General features: G+C 41.4%; 1 protein-coding gene across 5 annotated transcripts in view; it reads right to left on the bottom strand.

Moving 5' to 3' along the window:
* KMT2C (lysine methyltransferase 2C) overlaps window positions 1-17217 on the bottom strand; it is a 207159-nt gene that overhangs the window by 129656 nt on the left and 60286 nt on the right. For all 5 annotated transcript variants that reach the window (XM_086466929.1, XM_086466926.1, XM_086466927.1 and 2 more), the window contains one exon: window positions 13599-13737. In XM_086466929.1, the coding sequence (XP_086323055.1) occupies window positions 13599-13737 (139 nt within the window). The remainder of the gene's footprint in view (window positions 1-13598; window positions 13738-17217) is intronic.

Here is a 17217-nt window from a genome sequence, read left to right as displayed (position 1 = left end):
TAGAGGCTTGGTTTTGCCTGGATCCCATTAAAGTAGATTTGAGTGCATCTCCAAGGTGGCACATTTGGGTTCGGGGCACACTGTGTTGGGTGGGTGAGTGGAGGGAAGAAAGGTGGGAGGAAGAGAAAACCGTAAGGCTAAACTCCTGTGTAATATTCACTGAATTCTGGGAGGAAAAAATAAGAAGCGCCTGTGCTTTTCAGCTGTGTGAGGCAAAAGCAGCAACAGAAAAAGGCAGAAGTAGAAAAGGAAAGTTCCAGATCAGAACAGAAAGCCCTGAGAATGGAGCAAAGCCCCTTAGATTTGGATTAACATATTCTGGGATGGGTCTTTTTGCCCCCACTGTAGAGCAACACTGGGGAGGAGGAAGACATTAAATAGAAGTGGGTGCGTTAAATGCCTTTGAACTGCTCCTACTATTACAGTACTGGTAATACCGGACAGCCAGATGCTAAGGAAGGGAGCAGCATGTCACGAGCCCACAACGAAGCCCAAAATGAAGCCAAATACTTTATCCTCTACAGGTAGGACTGCATTTTCCTTAAGGTGGACAGACCTCTGGGGACAGGCAGGTTGGTGGGCAGGTAAAATAGGTCCATTCATGGCACTCCAATTAAGCTCCTACTATAGTACTCTTGGGAAACATCCATCCTCATTTTCCTGGCCTTGGTCGCACATCCCTCACTGATCCTGCCTGAACACAGGACCAGCAGAAGCCACCACAACCCCTGGTGCTGATGGTAAATGTCTGATATGTCCAGAAATCTTTAGGAAAAGGTACCCAAAGATAAAAAGATGCAAAGAAAAGACGGATAAACGTAGCAGAAGAGTGGGGAGAAATAAATAATTACAGCTAAACAGTACCTGTGTCTATTTTAAGGCTAGTTTTCAATGCGATAGAGCAACAAATAAATTATTATTTGTATGCCAGTGAATATAACCACCAGACTACCAGTGAAACCTGATCTGGCCTCGCAGGCAGAGTTTGTAAAAAGCTATTTATGCCAGTTGAGACTAGAGAGCCTTGTGAGGAGACTTAAGAGATTTAGACAGGCAGCGCCATGGTATATAAATTACACGAGTTACAAACACAAGATTATCCACAGCGGAATAAATAATTATTCATACATCCTGTCAGGACAGACTTGAGGATAATTATGACTAAATAAACAAAGCTCCTTAAAGTGAAGTTGGAGCAAATATGCAACAATGTTAAGGTTTATAAAAGAGAAATACAAAACAGTAAGTAAAAAAAAAAAAAAAAAAAACCAAACAAAAACCAAACTAACTTTTAAAGCGGTATTATTTGAAAAAGGAATACAGGGGTAAAGTAGATATTTCTGGTGCCTGTACGGCAGCTCCGGCATCACAAATTCCTCTGCAGGCAGAGTCAAGTGAAACAACAGGAGCAGCGAGTTTCACAGCTACTCTGCAGCGTGGTGCGGACAGCTGTGAAGCTGTCAAGAATCATATGGTTTGTGCTACTGCTCCTGCTCCAGCAAAGCTGGGGACCGCAGCTGAAGCGAGCGCTGAAGGGCGGGGGCTGGGGGAACCCTTCGCTAAAGGTTTGCGAACACACAGATGCAGAAGTTGAAGGCAGGAGCAGCAGAACATTCCCAGAGCACTGCCAAGAGCCTGTGGGGCTGACATAGAGGGGAGAGATTACGAAAGGAGGGGGAAACAGGTTTCAGGCTTTCCAGGGAGGGTAAGCAGAGGGGCTTCAAATGTATCAGGCACCCTAACACCCTGAAACAACCAGTGGCAGCATCTGGATGCTAGAGACCCTCCACAGGAAAGCCATGGTCCTCCACTACCCAACATGTCACACCTCTGGTTTAGCATGTAGTGCAAAATGGCCAGTTCCATCGCGTTAGCCTTTTAGGTTTAAGTGCTCAGTAAATATTTTAAGTTATGTCTGTATGGGCAGAAGGTAGAGGTTTTTATTCCTCTGAGGATTGCAAAAAGTACTTACAAATCTACTTTCCATATGTCAATATGCAATTAGAGGATCTAAATCTGTGATGCAAGAAGAGCTCTCATATTGAAGATAACGAAATTGAGATACTGGCAACTCTTAAGATCAAATCCTAGATCTGTTATCATAATTAGCATATTTTCAGAACAGGCTAATTCAAAATGGGATAACAAGCAAGAGACGATGTGTCACATATCTTTTTATAAGCTACTAAGGAAAAAAAAGAAAGAGAAACCTGATACTCCATTTAAGATACATCCAAGATGCTCCAAACCAAAATATAAATTCATCATTATTTGTAACTTCAACTTAATTCCTAAGTTTTCCCAGAACAAATGCTACATTTTTACATAGGCTTAAAATTCCACAAGTGGTCTATTACCAGTAGGTGCTTATATACCTCACCTCATCCCAAAGGATTTCATACATTTGCATGCACACAAACCTTAATACATAATGCAGAGGAAAAAAAATATTTTCAGAACAAACCAGACATACAACTTGGTCTAGGGGATGCAGTAAGAGGCAATAAGGCTTAATAATGTCTGAAGCTAATGTCTGTTCCTACCAACCACGAGAGGAGTACCAGACTTGGAACTTGTTTGAAAGATGCCCTTTCTAACAAGAAACACGTAGATCTCAGCACTCTGCCGCAGCCATTTTCTTCTAGAAGTTCTTATTTCATTATCTGGTCAGTGCCTCTTACTCACACAGAATTTACTCAATCCCCTGACAAGAATCTAAGATGCTACAGTTCTCCCCAGTCCACATCCCAACAAAGGAAAACAAAACACCCTCCAGCTAGTTAATCCTGGAGGAAGGGAGAACAGTCACCATATCCTCTACTTGACCAACGACATACAGTCATTAGGACCCATCCTAAAACACAGACTTCCCTGTTGAAAGCAGTTCATTTCAACACATGCATATTGGGCAACTAGTTGCACAATATTAAATTACAACCAGAGAAGGAGAAACATCTTCTATAAATATTCAGTCAGAGAATTAAGGTAAAACTGACAGTCCCCCAAACCTTTTTTAACAGAATTAAGGCTGGCCATCAGGATTACCAACACTTCAAGCACACCAAGTGCCGCTGTAGTTATACTCCCAAGAGTAAGCAGAAGCCCCTCCTGGATCTTTCTGAGTTGGAAAATGGCACTGGGGTATCCTGTGTCAGCCAAAGCTCCTTGATAATAAGCAGATGTGCAGACTGACTTATGTAAACATGTTTTGTTTATGCGGTGTCCCCTATCTCACAGATCTACACTTGGGTCTGCACCAGTACCGTGCTGTGCAGCTGGTGGAAATCTTCAGATTAGCCCACATGAGTTTGTGCAACCCTGAACAGCATCAGATGTGACCTCTCACTCTCCTGCCTATTTTTCATACCTGGGTAGAAGGCCTGACCGCCTGCAACGATATGGAACACTGCCACCCACCCGTAACTCTGTGTATACAGCTGGGGGAATAAATTTCCCCAGCTCATTTTCATAGGAATAACTTCCTTCCATGTCTCCAGGATCGCCGTATAGCTGGATGCCAAGGAAGACAGCAAGTGGCCTATGTGAGCATGTCTATCAGTGAGACGCTAGAAGTTAACCAGCTGGTTTAGTACTGAACGGTGCAGGAGACTAAAGGAATTCCTGCAGCCACTTGTTCTGCAGAGAGGTGTTAAAGGTCCCCTTCTTTCAGGAGAGCATGCACAGGGGAATCCAAGCACCCTACGGAAATGAACGGAAGCTGTCAACAGCAGGAGAAATACAAACTCATAGGTTCAGCTCAAGAGACGCTCTCCTCTTAACTTTTCTCAAATCCCTCTCAGACTACTGTGCGACACCATTTATCAAAGAAGTTCTACTGTGCATTCACCTTTTCCATCAATCTCATTAAAAGCAGAGGTCCTGTTGCTGTTTGAACAGGAAAAGGCAACAGATTATATCTAAGAAAACTCAAGGCATGGCAATTCCAGTAAGATCCACTAGCTATAACCATAGTCTTAATTTTACATACTAAGGTACAGATGATGCCATTTGCCATGACAATGATTACACTAAAGTTTTTAAAAAAAAAAAGATGGAAAGCATAAAAATAAAGATCTATTTCATTTACACTTTGAGTTGAAAGAGAACGCGAAGAGGGTATAATTTGATTTTTGCTATGAGTTTGTTTGTTTTTCAAGGAATTACCCAATAATTTTCCTCAGTGTCTGGAAATGCCTTCAGGAGTCTTTTTCACAAACACTTTAGCATTTTTGAAAGGTGAAACTAAGAAGCATAAAACCCTGGGTTATGTCGGCAAAGTTGTTACAGAAATTTATACTGTTTTTAACATCTATTTTTCACAACTAAAATTAAGCTCAGCACAATGAAATCGAGTATTTGGGAACAAAACAGAACTTCAGAGCATCGTTTGTGCCGATTACCAAAGCAGACTGACGTGAATTGGCCTTGAGAATTCTTCTCCCATCTAACCCTGTTAGTAATTTTAACATATGTTAAAAGGCTAAATTAAACGCTACAGGGGACCTGCTACTTATTTAGCTATGCCAAGTTGTGCCAATGCACAAACTACTTTGCCTTCACTCTCATTTTATGTTGTGTTATTTAAACAGTAAATTGTTTTTTCTCCTTAGAGAAGACGCACCATTGTATCATTTATGTAAATTCCAATCAAGACCCACAAGCTGCATTTTAAGTGAAAAAAAGATTTCTGGCTTAAAACAACGCCGGGGGTCTGCATCAATGGGAGCTCTAACATATCTGAGATATTCAGAGAGGTGAAGTTATTCTAAAACTCAGGGGTTTAGATTAAGCTTTTCAGCTTCATCTAAATATCTTGTAAATATCCAGACCTCAATAATGAAGAATCTTGAAAAACTTGGAAGAAACTTCCAAACAAAGCACATTAGGTGACGTGTAACAACCACACACTGATACAAGGTTAACAACCCAATAAATCACCCTTCTGAATGAATGACACTGAGGATAGAGAAGGACGAAAAGTACAACACTGAGATACCACAAAGAGAAAGACGCAAAAGTTCTCAGCTGCAAGCTATATTTAAGCGTTTGACATGCAAAGTCTTCTCCTTCCACTAGGAAATGGAATCACAAAACAATCTGAAATTTTGAAGCAGTTTGACACTTACACAGAGGTGGTTTTGAAAAAAAGAGTATTTATTTGCGCAGAACAATTCCTTTAAAAAAAGGAGGGTGGGAGGGAGTTTGTATGAACTTCAGGTGAAGAATTTTAAATCTTTAAGTTTGCACAAAGCAATTAAACTGCATGAGACAATAATTGCTTTCTAATTTTTTCAACCCAGCACAGCTGGAGTTCTACAGCCATATAATCAACTTAATGATACTCTTCTCATTTGAAAGAAAGAAAACATTACCCTCCAAACACTACCACCAAAACAACACATTTTACTGACATTTTAAAATTTTAAAAATATGAAAATACGCTGTTATTCACCATCAATATGCATCAGCTTTAACTTAAACAAATGTTTAAAGCTCAGTTAGGGTCCCTTCCAACCCCTAACATTCTGGGGTTCTGTGTGATTCCGCTGTTTCACATAGCCTAAATGCACGAGGGGTTACCAGAGTGCCAGCGCTGAATCAAGTGAATTTAGAGGTCTACTCCAAGGCCATCTAGAAATCATTCTTTAATGTCCATCTGAACTGACTTGTACTCTCAACCAAATATCCCACATAGAATGCAACTGTGCACATACCTGAAAGGTGATACTCCACGTAATTCTGAAAGGTCATTTAACCTCTGAGTGATAAAACCCAAACGATAAAGAAGGCTGTGGCCTCTATCATCGGTGTGCCTTTGTGCCCTGAAAGTATCATCTGTTTGAGCCAAATTCCCTCTTGGCAAATCAACATAGATCACACCAAAACCACACAAACCTTGCAGAGGTGGCAGCACCTCTTAGGAGGCAACTTCCTAGGAACACTAAGTAGGGTCTTACTACCTGAAAATTACTGAAATTTAACATATACCTAATTGGCTTTAAATAGCCGTTTTTCAAGAAAGTTTCATCAAAATTGTTCAGTCACATTGGAGAATGGAAAAACACGATGTTCTACGTAATTCAAACTTCGTATTTTTTCTTCGGAAATCTGTTTACGGAAGAGATGAAATACAACAAAGTAAGGCTCTTTAGTAAAACTGTGCTGGGTGTCCTGGTTTCAGCTGGGATAGAGTTAATTTTCTTCCTAGTAGCTGGTACAGTGTCGTGTTTTGGATTTAGTGTGAGAATAATGCTGATAACACACCGATGTTTTCGTTGTTACCAAGTAGTGCTTATCCTAAGTTAAGGATTTTTCAGTTTCCCATGCTCTGCCAGCAAGCAGGTGCACAAGAAGCTGGGAGGGAGCACGGCCAGGACAGCTGACCCGAACCAGCCACGGGGATATTCCATACCATCGAAGACATGCTCGGTATATAAACTGGGGGGAGTTGGCCAGGAGGGGCGGATCGCTGCTCAGGCATCAGTCAGTGGGTGGTGAGCAATTGCACTGGGCATCACTTGTTTTTCTTGCGTTTTATTTCTCTCCTTCTCATTACTATTATTATTATAATATTTTATTACTGCTGCTGTTATTACATTTTATTTCATTTTAGTTATTAAACTGTTCTTATCTCAACCCATGAGTTTGACCTTTTTTTCTGATTCTCCTCCCTACCCCACTGGGAGGGGGGAGGAGTGAGCAAGCGGCTGTGTGGTGCTTAGTTGTTGGCTGGGGTTAAACCACCACACTGGACCCATTAAACACGGAATCATAGAGTACCAGGTTGGAAGGGACCTCAAGGATCATCTGGTCCAACCTTCCTGGGCAAAAGCACGGTCTAGACAAGATGCCCCAGCACCCTGTCCCGCTGAACCTTAGAAGTGTCCAAAGGTTCATCCAGCCCCGTATGGTTGGTGTTAGAACCAGGACAAGAAAAGAAGATGCAGAGGGGATATTAAAGAACAAGGCAAACATATGATGCTACCCATGACTCCCAGCACTTTCAGTTCAGCGCCTCCTTGTATTACCTGTGATCCCTACAGATTCAGTAATTCCCAGTTTCTCTTTCATGAACTTGCCCGGTCTGCTACTGACCCCACATAAACTATCAGCAATCCACAACATCCTTCGGCAAGGACTTCCACGTCACGCTATATAACTATCTGCTGTGCAACAAATCACCTCCCTCATTCTGCATCTAACCCTTCAAAGTTTCATTGGATGACCCTGTTTCTTGCATTAAAAGAAACTGAACAGTCAGTATGTAGCCACCCTCCCCATCCCACCTATGATTCTGAAAGCCTCTTATCTTCCTCCTCTAATCTCTTCCATAGACTCCTGGGTCCTAGCTTACTTAGCTGTTCCCTATAGGAAAGCTACTCCATGTCTTTGATCAACCTTTCTGCTGCTCTGTGAAACTTTTCAAGTTATACTATATTCATTTTTGAAGTTACAGATACACTTTCCGTAACCCTATGAAAATTAGTCCAAACTCATTTGTCAAAATGTTTCTAGCCTCACCAAAGTAGATCACATGTGCACAAGCAAAGCTTTAGCACATGGAAGCTACAAGCTCAAAACTTCTCTCTTCTCTAAGCACGCTCCATCCTCTCTCAGTCCCTATGTGCAAGCAGACTCCATATGCACCATCCTTACCCCGTGAGCACACATCCTTCCAGCAAGGGTTAGAGACACTCACCGAGATCATCTCTGCAACTACAGCTTAGGGACGCTGCGAGTCCAGACTTTGTCATTTAAATTGCCTGCACTTTCAATCAGCTGTGAGACGGAAGCGAGGGAAGGAGTGATGAACGAACGGGCAGGGCATGACAGAGGGCTTGCTGTGCGAGGGAATAGAAGGCGATGGAGAAACAGAACAAATGACTGTGGGGAATAATACACAGAAAGCCAAAGGAAGCAGGAAGAGAACACCCGCCTCGACTGACAAGGAAAATGAACAACAAAACAGAGAAGGGGGTGAGAAGAAATACCATGTCACAAACACCTGTCTGGGAGCCGCTGGAGATGGAGGGAAGGAAAACGCAGATCAGGCAAAGAACCAAAAAAGAAGAAACCGCAACTGAGTGGACGCTAACACAAGGATTAGAACTGATGAGCAGAGACTAGGATTAGAAAAGCAGAAAGAATGGGAACCAAAATGATGAAGAATCATTCAATTACATTACTCACAAGGAGCAAACAACATGAAAAAAGACCAGTCTGACAAAGAAAGTTGGAAGTGAAAAAAAAAAAACAAAACCAGAAAAGGTGACATTTGGAAGAAATGAGCAAAGACACTGTATTCGCTCAACACTGGAACGAACTTAAGATCCCAGACTCTTACCATCGCCTGTGATTAACACTTATCTGTGCAATCCTCTGACAAAGCAGGCATCCCATCCACTTCTGAGCTTGGTCTGCATGGGACATTGTGTACCAAGTGTTGCTATCAGTCCTTCGGCATGGTCTGACAGACTGCCAGCCATGAAATCCTGCTCATTGGATGCTTCTGTCTGACTGCCATCTCTCAGAGGAAAGAAAATCTGCTCAGTCAACAGCCCTGACCTGCCAGCGCTAGGCTTGCTGCCCACCCGGGGCAGGACAGCTGCATGTAAGCAGCATGACAGACCCAGAGAAACTGCCTGAAAACACCTGTGAGAGGCTGAGAGTGGCACTCCAGCAACCTGGAGCACCTGCTCACACAGGACAGGAGACATTGCTGTGGTTGGACCATCTTAGGTAACAGATTCATTCGAGGAGTAAAGGTCCGTGTAACTTAAAAGCCCAGTCATGAACGTCATTGATCACGGGTGTCAAATCCCACAAGGCACAAGTTCTACAAGAGAGCATTAAACACAGTATGGTCACAATGTCAATTGTTCAACCTAAGAAAAAGGCAGGATTAAGGCTGCCTGTGAGACCTTCCTTTGGCCCCATTTGTGCAATAAGCCTTCTGTGCTTCAAGAAAGATGCAGACCATCTGGAGAGAACTCAAAACAGCCACAAGAATCAGAGCTCAAGAAATCATAATCTAACAAGAAAGTATGAACAAATTTGGGATTTCTGTTATGAGGTAGAGCATGCCGGGGAAATAAACTGAGAGTCCTTTGCACAAATCTATCCTCCATTAACCTTGGCAGATGGTACAAGTAATAATGGGATAAACCGAGAATGAGGAGAGTTTGTGTTTGATGTGAGGAAAGCGTTTCCCACAGAAGAGACTGGAAGGGACTGTTTAGGGAAGATCTGGAGTTTTTATTATTGGAAGATTTAAGAGCAGTTTATGTAAACTTCCATCAGGAATGACAGCTGTAGATATCTGTCTTGCAAAAGGAGAGGACCTAGATGACTTCCAAAGGTCCCTTCCTGCCCTATGAATATGAAGTAGAGTTGCTTTAAAAACACTCAGTCATAAAATTCTTCTTGACACCATTTCCCTAGTCAATGCATGAACAGACAGGATGGGCAAACAGCAAATATTGGAATTTTTTCTCATTCTCAGTGTGTGGTCTTAGTCTTTACTTACTGACATTAAAATTGTGCCTTGCAAGCCAAATCAATAATTTCACCCTGGGCTAGACTGGTCATTGTTATAATGCTGAAATACTACTTCACTATTATTAAATAATTTATTTTGTAACACAAAGGAATGCTACCTCCAGTTTGCAGGTGTAGAAGTCAATCACGGACTTCAGAGGAAGATATTATAAATCCTTATAAAGATCTAGTTCTGAAAGTGTAAAAGCAAAACTCGGCAATGATTTCAAGTGCCGCGTTTCATGCATAAGGTCTGTTACCTGCAGAAAGAATTCTTGTAGAAAAACTTTCATGTAAAACTTCAAACTGTATCGTAACACACATGCATGAAAAGCAACAGAGTCTCAAAATTAATCTTAATACTGGTATCTCCTAAATATGTGCTTGACTTTGCAACTGTAACAATTTTTAAAACATATTTTTAATCTTAAATATTTTATCTAACTCCCTCCTGCCTAAAGATCCAGCTTCTCCTTCCATCGCTGCAGTGTTATTCTGCCCAGATTATCTAATCTCTCTGCTACTCCACAATTTCTTCTTCCACTGACTGTTACAAGTTTTGTAATGCATGGTCTTTGAAGACTGAAAAAAAAAAAAAAGGAACACAGATAAAGTAGTTCACTGCTACTTTTTCACCGTTTTCTTTGTTCACACAAACAAGATTCAACAGATGTTCACCAACCATTTCTTTTTGATGGAATAAAGCACACCAGTCCTCCATCTCCAGGCTCCAAATTTGATCTTAGCAGCAGCAACAAAATAAGGGGGAACAGTGCAATTAGTCTGGAATGAAAATTACGTGCTTTGTCCAATTACAAGTGAAGCAGGAAAGCAGGAAGGTGTGTTGCCAGAGTTTTTTTTTGTAGTTTTAGCAACAGTCTCACAAGAGCAGATATTTTGCAGACCAAAATACCAAAAATCAAAACGCTGTGTGAAAATCTCAGCTTCTACTTAGTTATTTTAAGAATGTTCTGTCTTTGTGATTATGGCAAAAGGACTGAAAATGTGCAATTAATGCAATCTACAGACTCTGAAAGTAGACGGAAAGTAAAATGAATCAAAAGGTGTTTTGTTCTTCTATGAAATTGCTTTTCTAGGCCATTCTCATTAGCTTTTAATGCTTGGAGTTGACAATGTGGGAAACAGAGGAGGAAGGTAGAAGTGGGCTCTGCTGTAAGTCGCAGCCGGTTTCTGGCTGCTTGCCTGCCTCATGGGCTGTACTTCCCCTGCTCTCTGCAGGCAGCACAAACCAAGGGAGTAGATTCCTTTCGAAGAAGCTGGATTCCACTCAGCCATAAGTCCTGGCCTGACAGAAGCTTCTCACAAAGCTTATAAAAAGAAAAAGGGAACAACCAAAGGAAAAGGCTCCAAAACCCATGACACTCATGATATACAAGAGTTGGCAGCATTACTTTTACCGCTGCCAGGCTTGATAGTTTATCTTCACTTGACGTTATTGCCCCTCCCTGCACGTGGTCAATAACTCACTCACTCCTCCTGAGCATATACACACGCCTCACCCCTTTCAGCCTCCCTACCCCAGTATGGCTCAGAGACTATTTATTTTAATGGGGTTTTTTAGCACACTGCTTTCTGAGCGCTAATCCTAAATGGTATTAAATTCCCTGCCCCAATCCTATTTGCAGTCAATAGTTCTCCGACTCTCACATCCCACCTCAGAAAGGTTCCAACATTGACCATCTTCTCTGCTGCCTTTATCTTGAATGTTCTTATTTAGCCTCTGTCTCAGGAGGGATCCAGAGAAAAATATCACACAAGCCAAGCTTTGGCTAATCCCCCAGCTACTGAAATCCCCATCCTAGTTCTGATCTATCCTACTATGTTAAAATCACTATTTTTCAGTAGTAAATTACGTAATTATTTCATATAAAAGACTTCATTTTGTGTCCTGTGCTTCTCTAACTCCTTGATCTTCACTACCTAAGACAGAAACCCAGAATTGATTATACTCAATTCTGAAAGAAGTGATGCAAAAGTAGCTCCTCCTACATCTGCATCTACTTCTGGTGGAGGCTTTGGTTCTTTCCTGTGTTCTGGCCAATTTCTGCACTGTCATAATACACTCCCATAATTCTCCTACGTCTCACATACCTAAAGTTATTTCTAAACATGTATTCCCACTGGATTAAGTTACTTATACTGCAAAACAGAAACAGAAAAGTTTACCAAAAAACCCCAAAAATTAAGCTGCTAAGTATGAATTACTTAGAAATCAGCATCAAAACTACTTCCTCAAGCTACAGGTTTAAAGTCTCTATGGAGTCACACCTTATCCTAAATCTTGATATGTTTCCTCCCGCCGTTACACAACCGAACGTCATCAGTGCATGTTACTTCACACGCTGTATTTTCTCCTACGAGAAGAGAGTCAAGCCACCCAGAATCCAGTCCTCCTACCCCTGCACGGCACGCTGGCAGTGTCAGCACATCACAGACAATGATACAGATGATCAATCAAGAAGTTACAGATCAGAAAATACTTTCTTCTGCGAGGTTTCAAGACACAGTACCAAAAAACCCCTGACATCTTCCCCCCCCCCCCATTGTTATGAGGACATCAGTGACTTCTGCAACTAATGCCAATTCTGCATCTAAGTCTGGAACCAAAATTACCTGGGGTCAGAGAAACCTATGACTCCCAATTAACTGTTTCAAATCTCCTTAATGCATTTATTTCCAAAATGTCAGAGACAGAGTCTGATCATTATAATTTTAATTAAAAATTAATAGTACTTTGGTTCTTAATGCTTTGATCAGCCAAAGCAATGGGCCCGTTACAGCCTTTCAATCTTGACTAATCGAAGTCAAGACTTCCAGTTGGAAGGAAGGGTAAGTTGAGAGCAAATAAGGGCTGATTCAGAACCATGCAGAAGTTTTTTTAGAAGACTGTTACCCAGCTTTTAAAAAACTAAGTTTACGGCTAGCGAAAGTGCTGTAATCAACTATTCGTGATAACAGCAAGAAAGCAACCTTGAGAAGAACAGAGAGCGGATGAAACAACACCAAAACTTTTGCAAATTATCCAAAACAGGGTCAAATAAAGAACTGAAACAGCTGTTCAGTCTGAGTTGCTCTATATATTTACTGCATTTAATACCAGCTTTGGAAAATTCCATTAAGAACAGAAATTTTTGTGTATTTCATTCAGGTATACACACAAGATCTGTTTAACTGAAATTCCCTGTAAGAAGGGAAGTATCTTCTGGAACACAAGAAGTTTATGAGCACATAAAACATGAAAATTATATATGCAGCAAGTAGATGAAGTAATTTTTTGTGCACAGAAAATATGCTCTGTGTTGGATTAGGAGGAAGTAAAATGAAGACAACGATTCTCTCCAAGTCTGTCAAAATATAATTACACCTGTAACTGTCTGGTAACTGGCAAGAGCAATCTCTGCAGCAGAAGAGACCCACTACTGGGTTAAAAGCAGTTATCAGGGCTTCAACAGAGAAGCTCTGCTAGAATTCTGTGACACTGTTTCAACAATGATCACAGACGGTGTGTTCTGGTTTTCCTCAAATAATGTAATTAACGTTTTCACTGCTTTTTGGGTAATTCATATTGATAAAAAGTTAAAAAAAATACAAACGTTACTTTTTGTATTATAAATTCTGAAATAAGGAAGAACACAGTTGGAATGACAAGAGATTTGTTTTACTTTGTTCCTCAAAATATAGACATACAGGCTGAAACTTCAGAAATAACTTTATATGGATTTGCTAATACACTGTTCCCTCAGTAGGAAAGCTTCAGTAACCACGTTTTATCTGATATCATTTACGTTTTAATTTAAACAGCTAATATGCTGTAAATCAAGGGTTTACCAGTGTAGTCCGAGGACAACACTCAAGGAACATGCTTTCCACCTTGATCTCCCCATACGCCAACTAAGCGACCAGACTGAAGCCCAGGCTGCTGTTGCCAGCGCTTCAGAGCACCAGCAGCGTGTACCAAGCCTGCACCCCGAGCACTCTGCGTCCCTTCCCCGACTCCCAGCCCTACCCCAGACTCAGCCCCTGCCTCCTCGCTCACTAACCTGGTTTTAGCTTCCACACCCACAGAGGCAGTGGAGCTTGCAGACTCCTCGGATACTGAGTGCTGAAGGACTGGTGTTAGCTGCTTGGTGCTGTCCACTTCCGTTTGGGCATCCTCTTCTGCAGATTGCTCTTTGACTTCTGTTTAAAAAATAAGAATAACATATTTATTATTTTATTTATTTAGACTGTCTGGAAGCTTTCCCTTGTGCTGCAAACATCCATTTTATTTATAGACAGATTAACCCATGTAACAGACACAACAAAATTAAGAGAGTAGGAAAATATTACCCTTCACACCTAGGTAAAACACGAAACTGCTTATAAAGTTATTTCCATAACACAGCCTACCACTGTGAACTAGAGATGTTCAATAAGTAATGAGGAATGGGGCAGGAGGAGCGTTGTTCAATGACAACCTTTTCATACCAGGTTGCAGTTTTAGACATTCTCTTTCTCCCCGCATCTGCTCCTGGGCACCTGCTCTGCCATCCCTGAACAAACCTCCGGGTGAGCACACTAATCTGGGGTATAATGAACCTTTTTTCCTCCCAGATTAGCTTTAGCTTTGATCAGTTCCCTGCATTAGTTCATTCCCTGTTACACTAACTCTACGCTGGCACAGGGTTGAGGAGGTGAAGGAAAGAAGGACGCGGTTTGTGCCAGCTCAAACTTCGTTCCGAACTGCAGAAGTACAAGTCATTTTTGCAGCATCCTTTTAATTTACATTATTTGTTAGAAAGAAATATAGTAGTAACATCTACAGCTGACAATGCTGCTATTTGCCTAGAAAGTTTGTTTCTGCTCAGAAACACGAAACACCAAGTTGCCGCTGTCTGTGCAAATGAAATCCTCTTCCCATTTGGTTTCCTCCTTTGCACGGAGCAAGTCCAGGATTTGCCAGGAGGACACGGCAACGCACTGCTCCAAGTGCATCAGAACACACAGGAACAAGGGTCAAGGCTGTAGAGCAATAAAATTTGGTATCTCTGCACTCCTCCATCCTTTGATTTTGAAACCTAAGTAACATAAAGATCACAGGACTCTGGCAGATGCTCTTTGGCATAACCAGGTTAAGACAAGACTGCCTCCCCCATCAGTGTCCATGGCTGCTACATCTGTCTCCAGAGCAGAGCAGCCCCAGGACCTGCGCCTGGGTCCCCAGCCACCTAAAACTTAGTGAACGTGGGTTTGAGCTAAGAGGCCACACATACAGCTCTTTCAAAGGAGTCCAGTTAGAGTAAAGCAACAGACTATTTAGAAGATCTAAGCAGAAGATACATTCACTTTTTTATAAAAACTTAATACACAACATGTCAAAATATAATCAAATATTACAAAGGATAAATTATTCGAGTGGAGAAGTGGATGGGTAGAAGAATCTGCGACATGGGTGGGCGTGCACAAAAATCTGATACAAGCTTTAATCTTATTTGTAAGAACAATAAAAGAGAGGAAAATTCTCAGGAAAAAACCCCTGCACAGCTTGGTCTGTAATACTGAAATTATATGCCTGCTACAGCACATGAAAAAGGGGAAATCTTTCTTGTTTGATGTACAGAGAATGAAATAAAATTATTCTTTAACCTATGGTGAACTCATTTAGGAAGACAATGTATAACATTTGAAACTCTCAATGAAAGCATCTAAAACATACTGAAGAGAAACACACAATTAAGAAAAAAAGAATAAGAAATTCCTGTTCATGACTGAGTGTGCCAGATATTTATTTGAGCTGGTGTAAACTGGAATTGCTTCACTTGTTTCAGTTAAGCTACTTGGTAACATACATCTGAAATGGTTTTGGACATCTGAAACATCCAAAAATGACCACCTGTCCAAAAGCCAAATGGCTCATGTTAAACCCATTCCACCAACCTATCCTGAAAAGAAAAAAAAAGTGCTGGACAATCATTTGACACTAAATAAATATCCTGTTGGGAATACATCCCTTGTAATAGTAAATTGCTCCGTACAGAAAACAAAACCAAACCAAACCCCACCCCCTCAGTTTTTGGCACGCCTGAACAAACAACCCCTGCAAACATTCCTGGATGAGGATTCCTGAAGCAGGCAGCATCCAGCAGAGCTGTTCAGAATGGTCTGTAGCACATTTCCAAAGTATGTTGGATCTGAAGGATAATTCTGTCCAAGTAACCCCCAAATTTCTAAACACAATATAAAGAGCGCAGAAACACAAACACCTCTAAGACAGGCAGATGCCAAATCGCTAAAAACAAAACCCGTGACACAGCCCAGGAGAACCACGCATGAAGTGCTCAAGGAAGACCCCCAAATTGTGGCCTTGCTCTGATCCGTCTTGGCGACTTTATTTAACCTAGTTAAACTTTGCAAAAGCAGCTCCGCTTTACTGTGTGCCTGCAGAAACTTTCAAGTAAGCAAAAGCCATTTACTCTTTGCCAGCTTTCATCTCATTATACGTTAACGGGCACCCATTACACTGAAAGACAAAGTTCACAGGCACTAACTCATTCTCAAGAACTCTGGACTCTGTGAGAAGACACAGATTGTTTCACTACATACTACAACTATATGAGCTTACATCCTTATGGTGCTTTTCCCCCTGCTGTTTGCTTCTCTAGAAAAGAAGGGACCCAAATTATACTAAATGAGACAAACAACATCTCAACTGCTGTCTATGCAATAAACCAAACTGTGTCTCAATATGCTGTTGGAAGACTGAAAACACGGTGCTCACCAAACAGAATGAAAATAGCATTTTTCTTAGTTGTGCGTGCCATACTTCAACTTTGTGAAAGTTTTCCAACAGAAGATTAAGGACGAACAGAAGTACTGCATTTCATGAACCAAACTCCTAGGTGGGAGTCGGGCACTGGCACAGCAAAGGGACAGCAGATAACCCTCATCGCTGCCTCAGAGATGTTCTTGGAAGCATCTGGCACAATACATTAACTGCTTTTCACTCTATTTAATCAACGTTCATCAGATTTAGTTATGGCATCCTACTTTGAAGCTTCTGGGAATGAAGGAACCATGAATGATTAATAAATATGAAGCTCATTTGCAGATTCATATATAAGGCTCTATTTTGCATCCTATTTTCCTGACTGTTTCTGTCACAATGAAGGTCTTGCCCATGTATAATGAGTTGGTGGGAACCGAGAATTAAAAAAGCCAACTGCACTATTCCCACATGTCTCCAAGTTATTTTTTAATGTCACTATCCTTTACTAAAACATTAGGAAAATACTAGGAAACAAAGCATTTAAAAACTTTTTATTACTTGAAGACAATTACATCAACAGTTCTTCCCCATCTGACTGGTAAGGACAGAAAGGCCTTCCGTTCTTACTAAGGTTAAAAGAAATCCCCAGAAGTACAAGCAGTAAAGCTCCTATCCATGTGGGCCATCAAAAGGGCTGAGACTTCCATACGCCTTACAACTCTGGTAACATTCACAGAATCACAGCATGGCTGAGGCTGGAAGCCAGCCCGGAGGTCAGCTTCTCCAGCCCCCCACTCAAGCAGGGCCACCCACAGCCAGCTGCCCAGGACTATGCCCAGATGGTTTTGAGCATCTCCAAGGATGGGTATGAAATAGTAGCCAAAAAAACCACCAAAACCCAACCCTGTTTAACA

This window comes from Leptosomus discolor, chromosome 6 (assembly GCF_034619465.1).
Source record: "Leptosomus discolor isolate bLepDis1 chromosome 6, bLepDis1.hap2, whole genome shotgun sequence".
Lineage (NCBI taxonomy): Eukaryota > Metazoa > Chordata > Aves > Leptosomiformes > Leptosomidae > Leptosomus > Leptosomus discolor.
The sequence above is the reverse complement of the archived record's forward strand: the minus strand, read 5'-3'. Positions and strand labels throughout refer to the sequence as shown.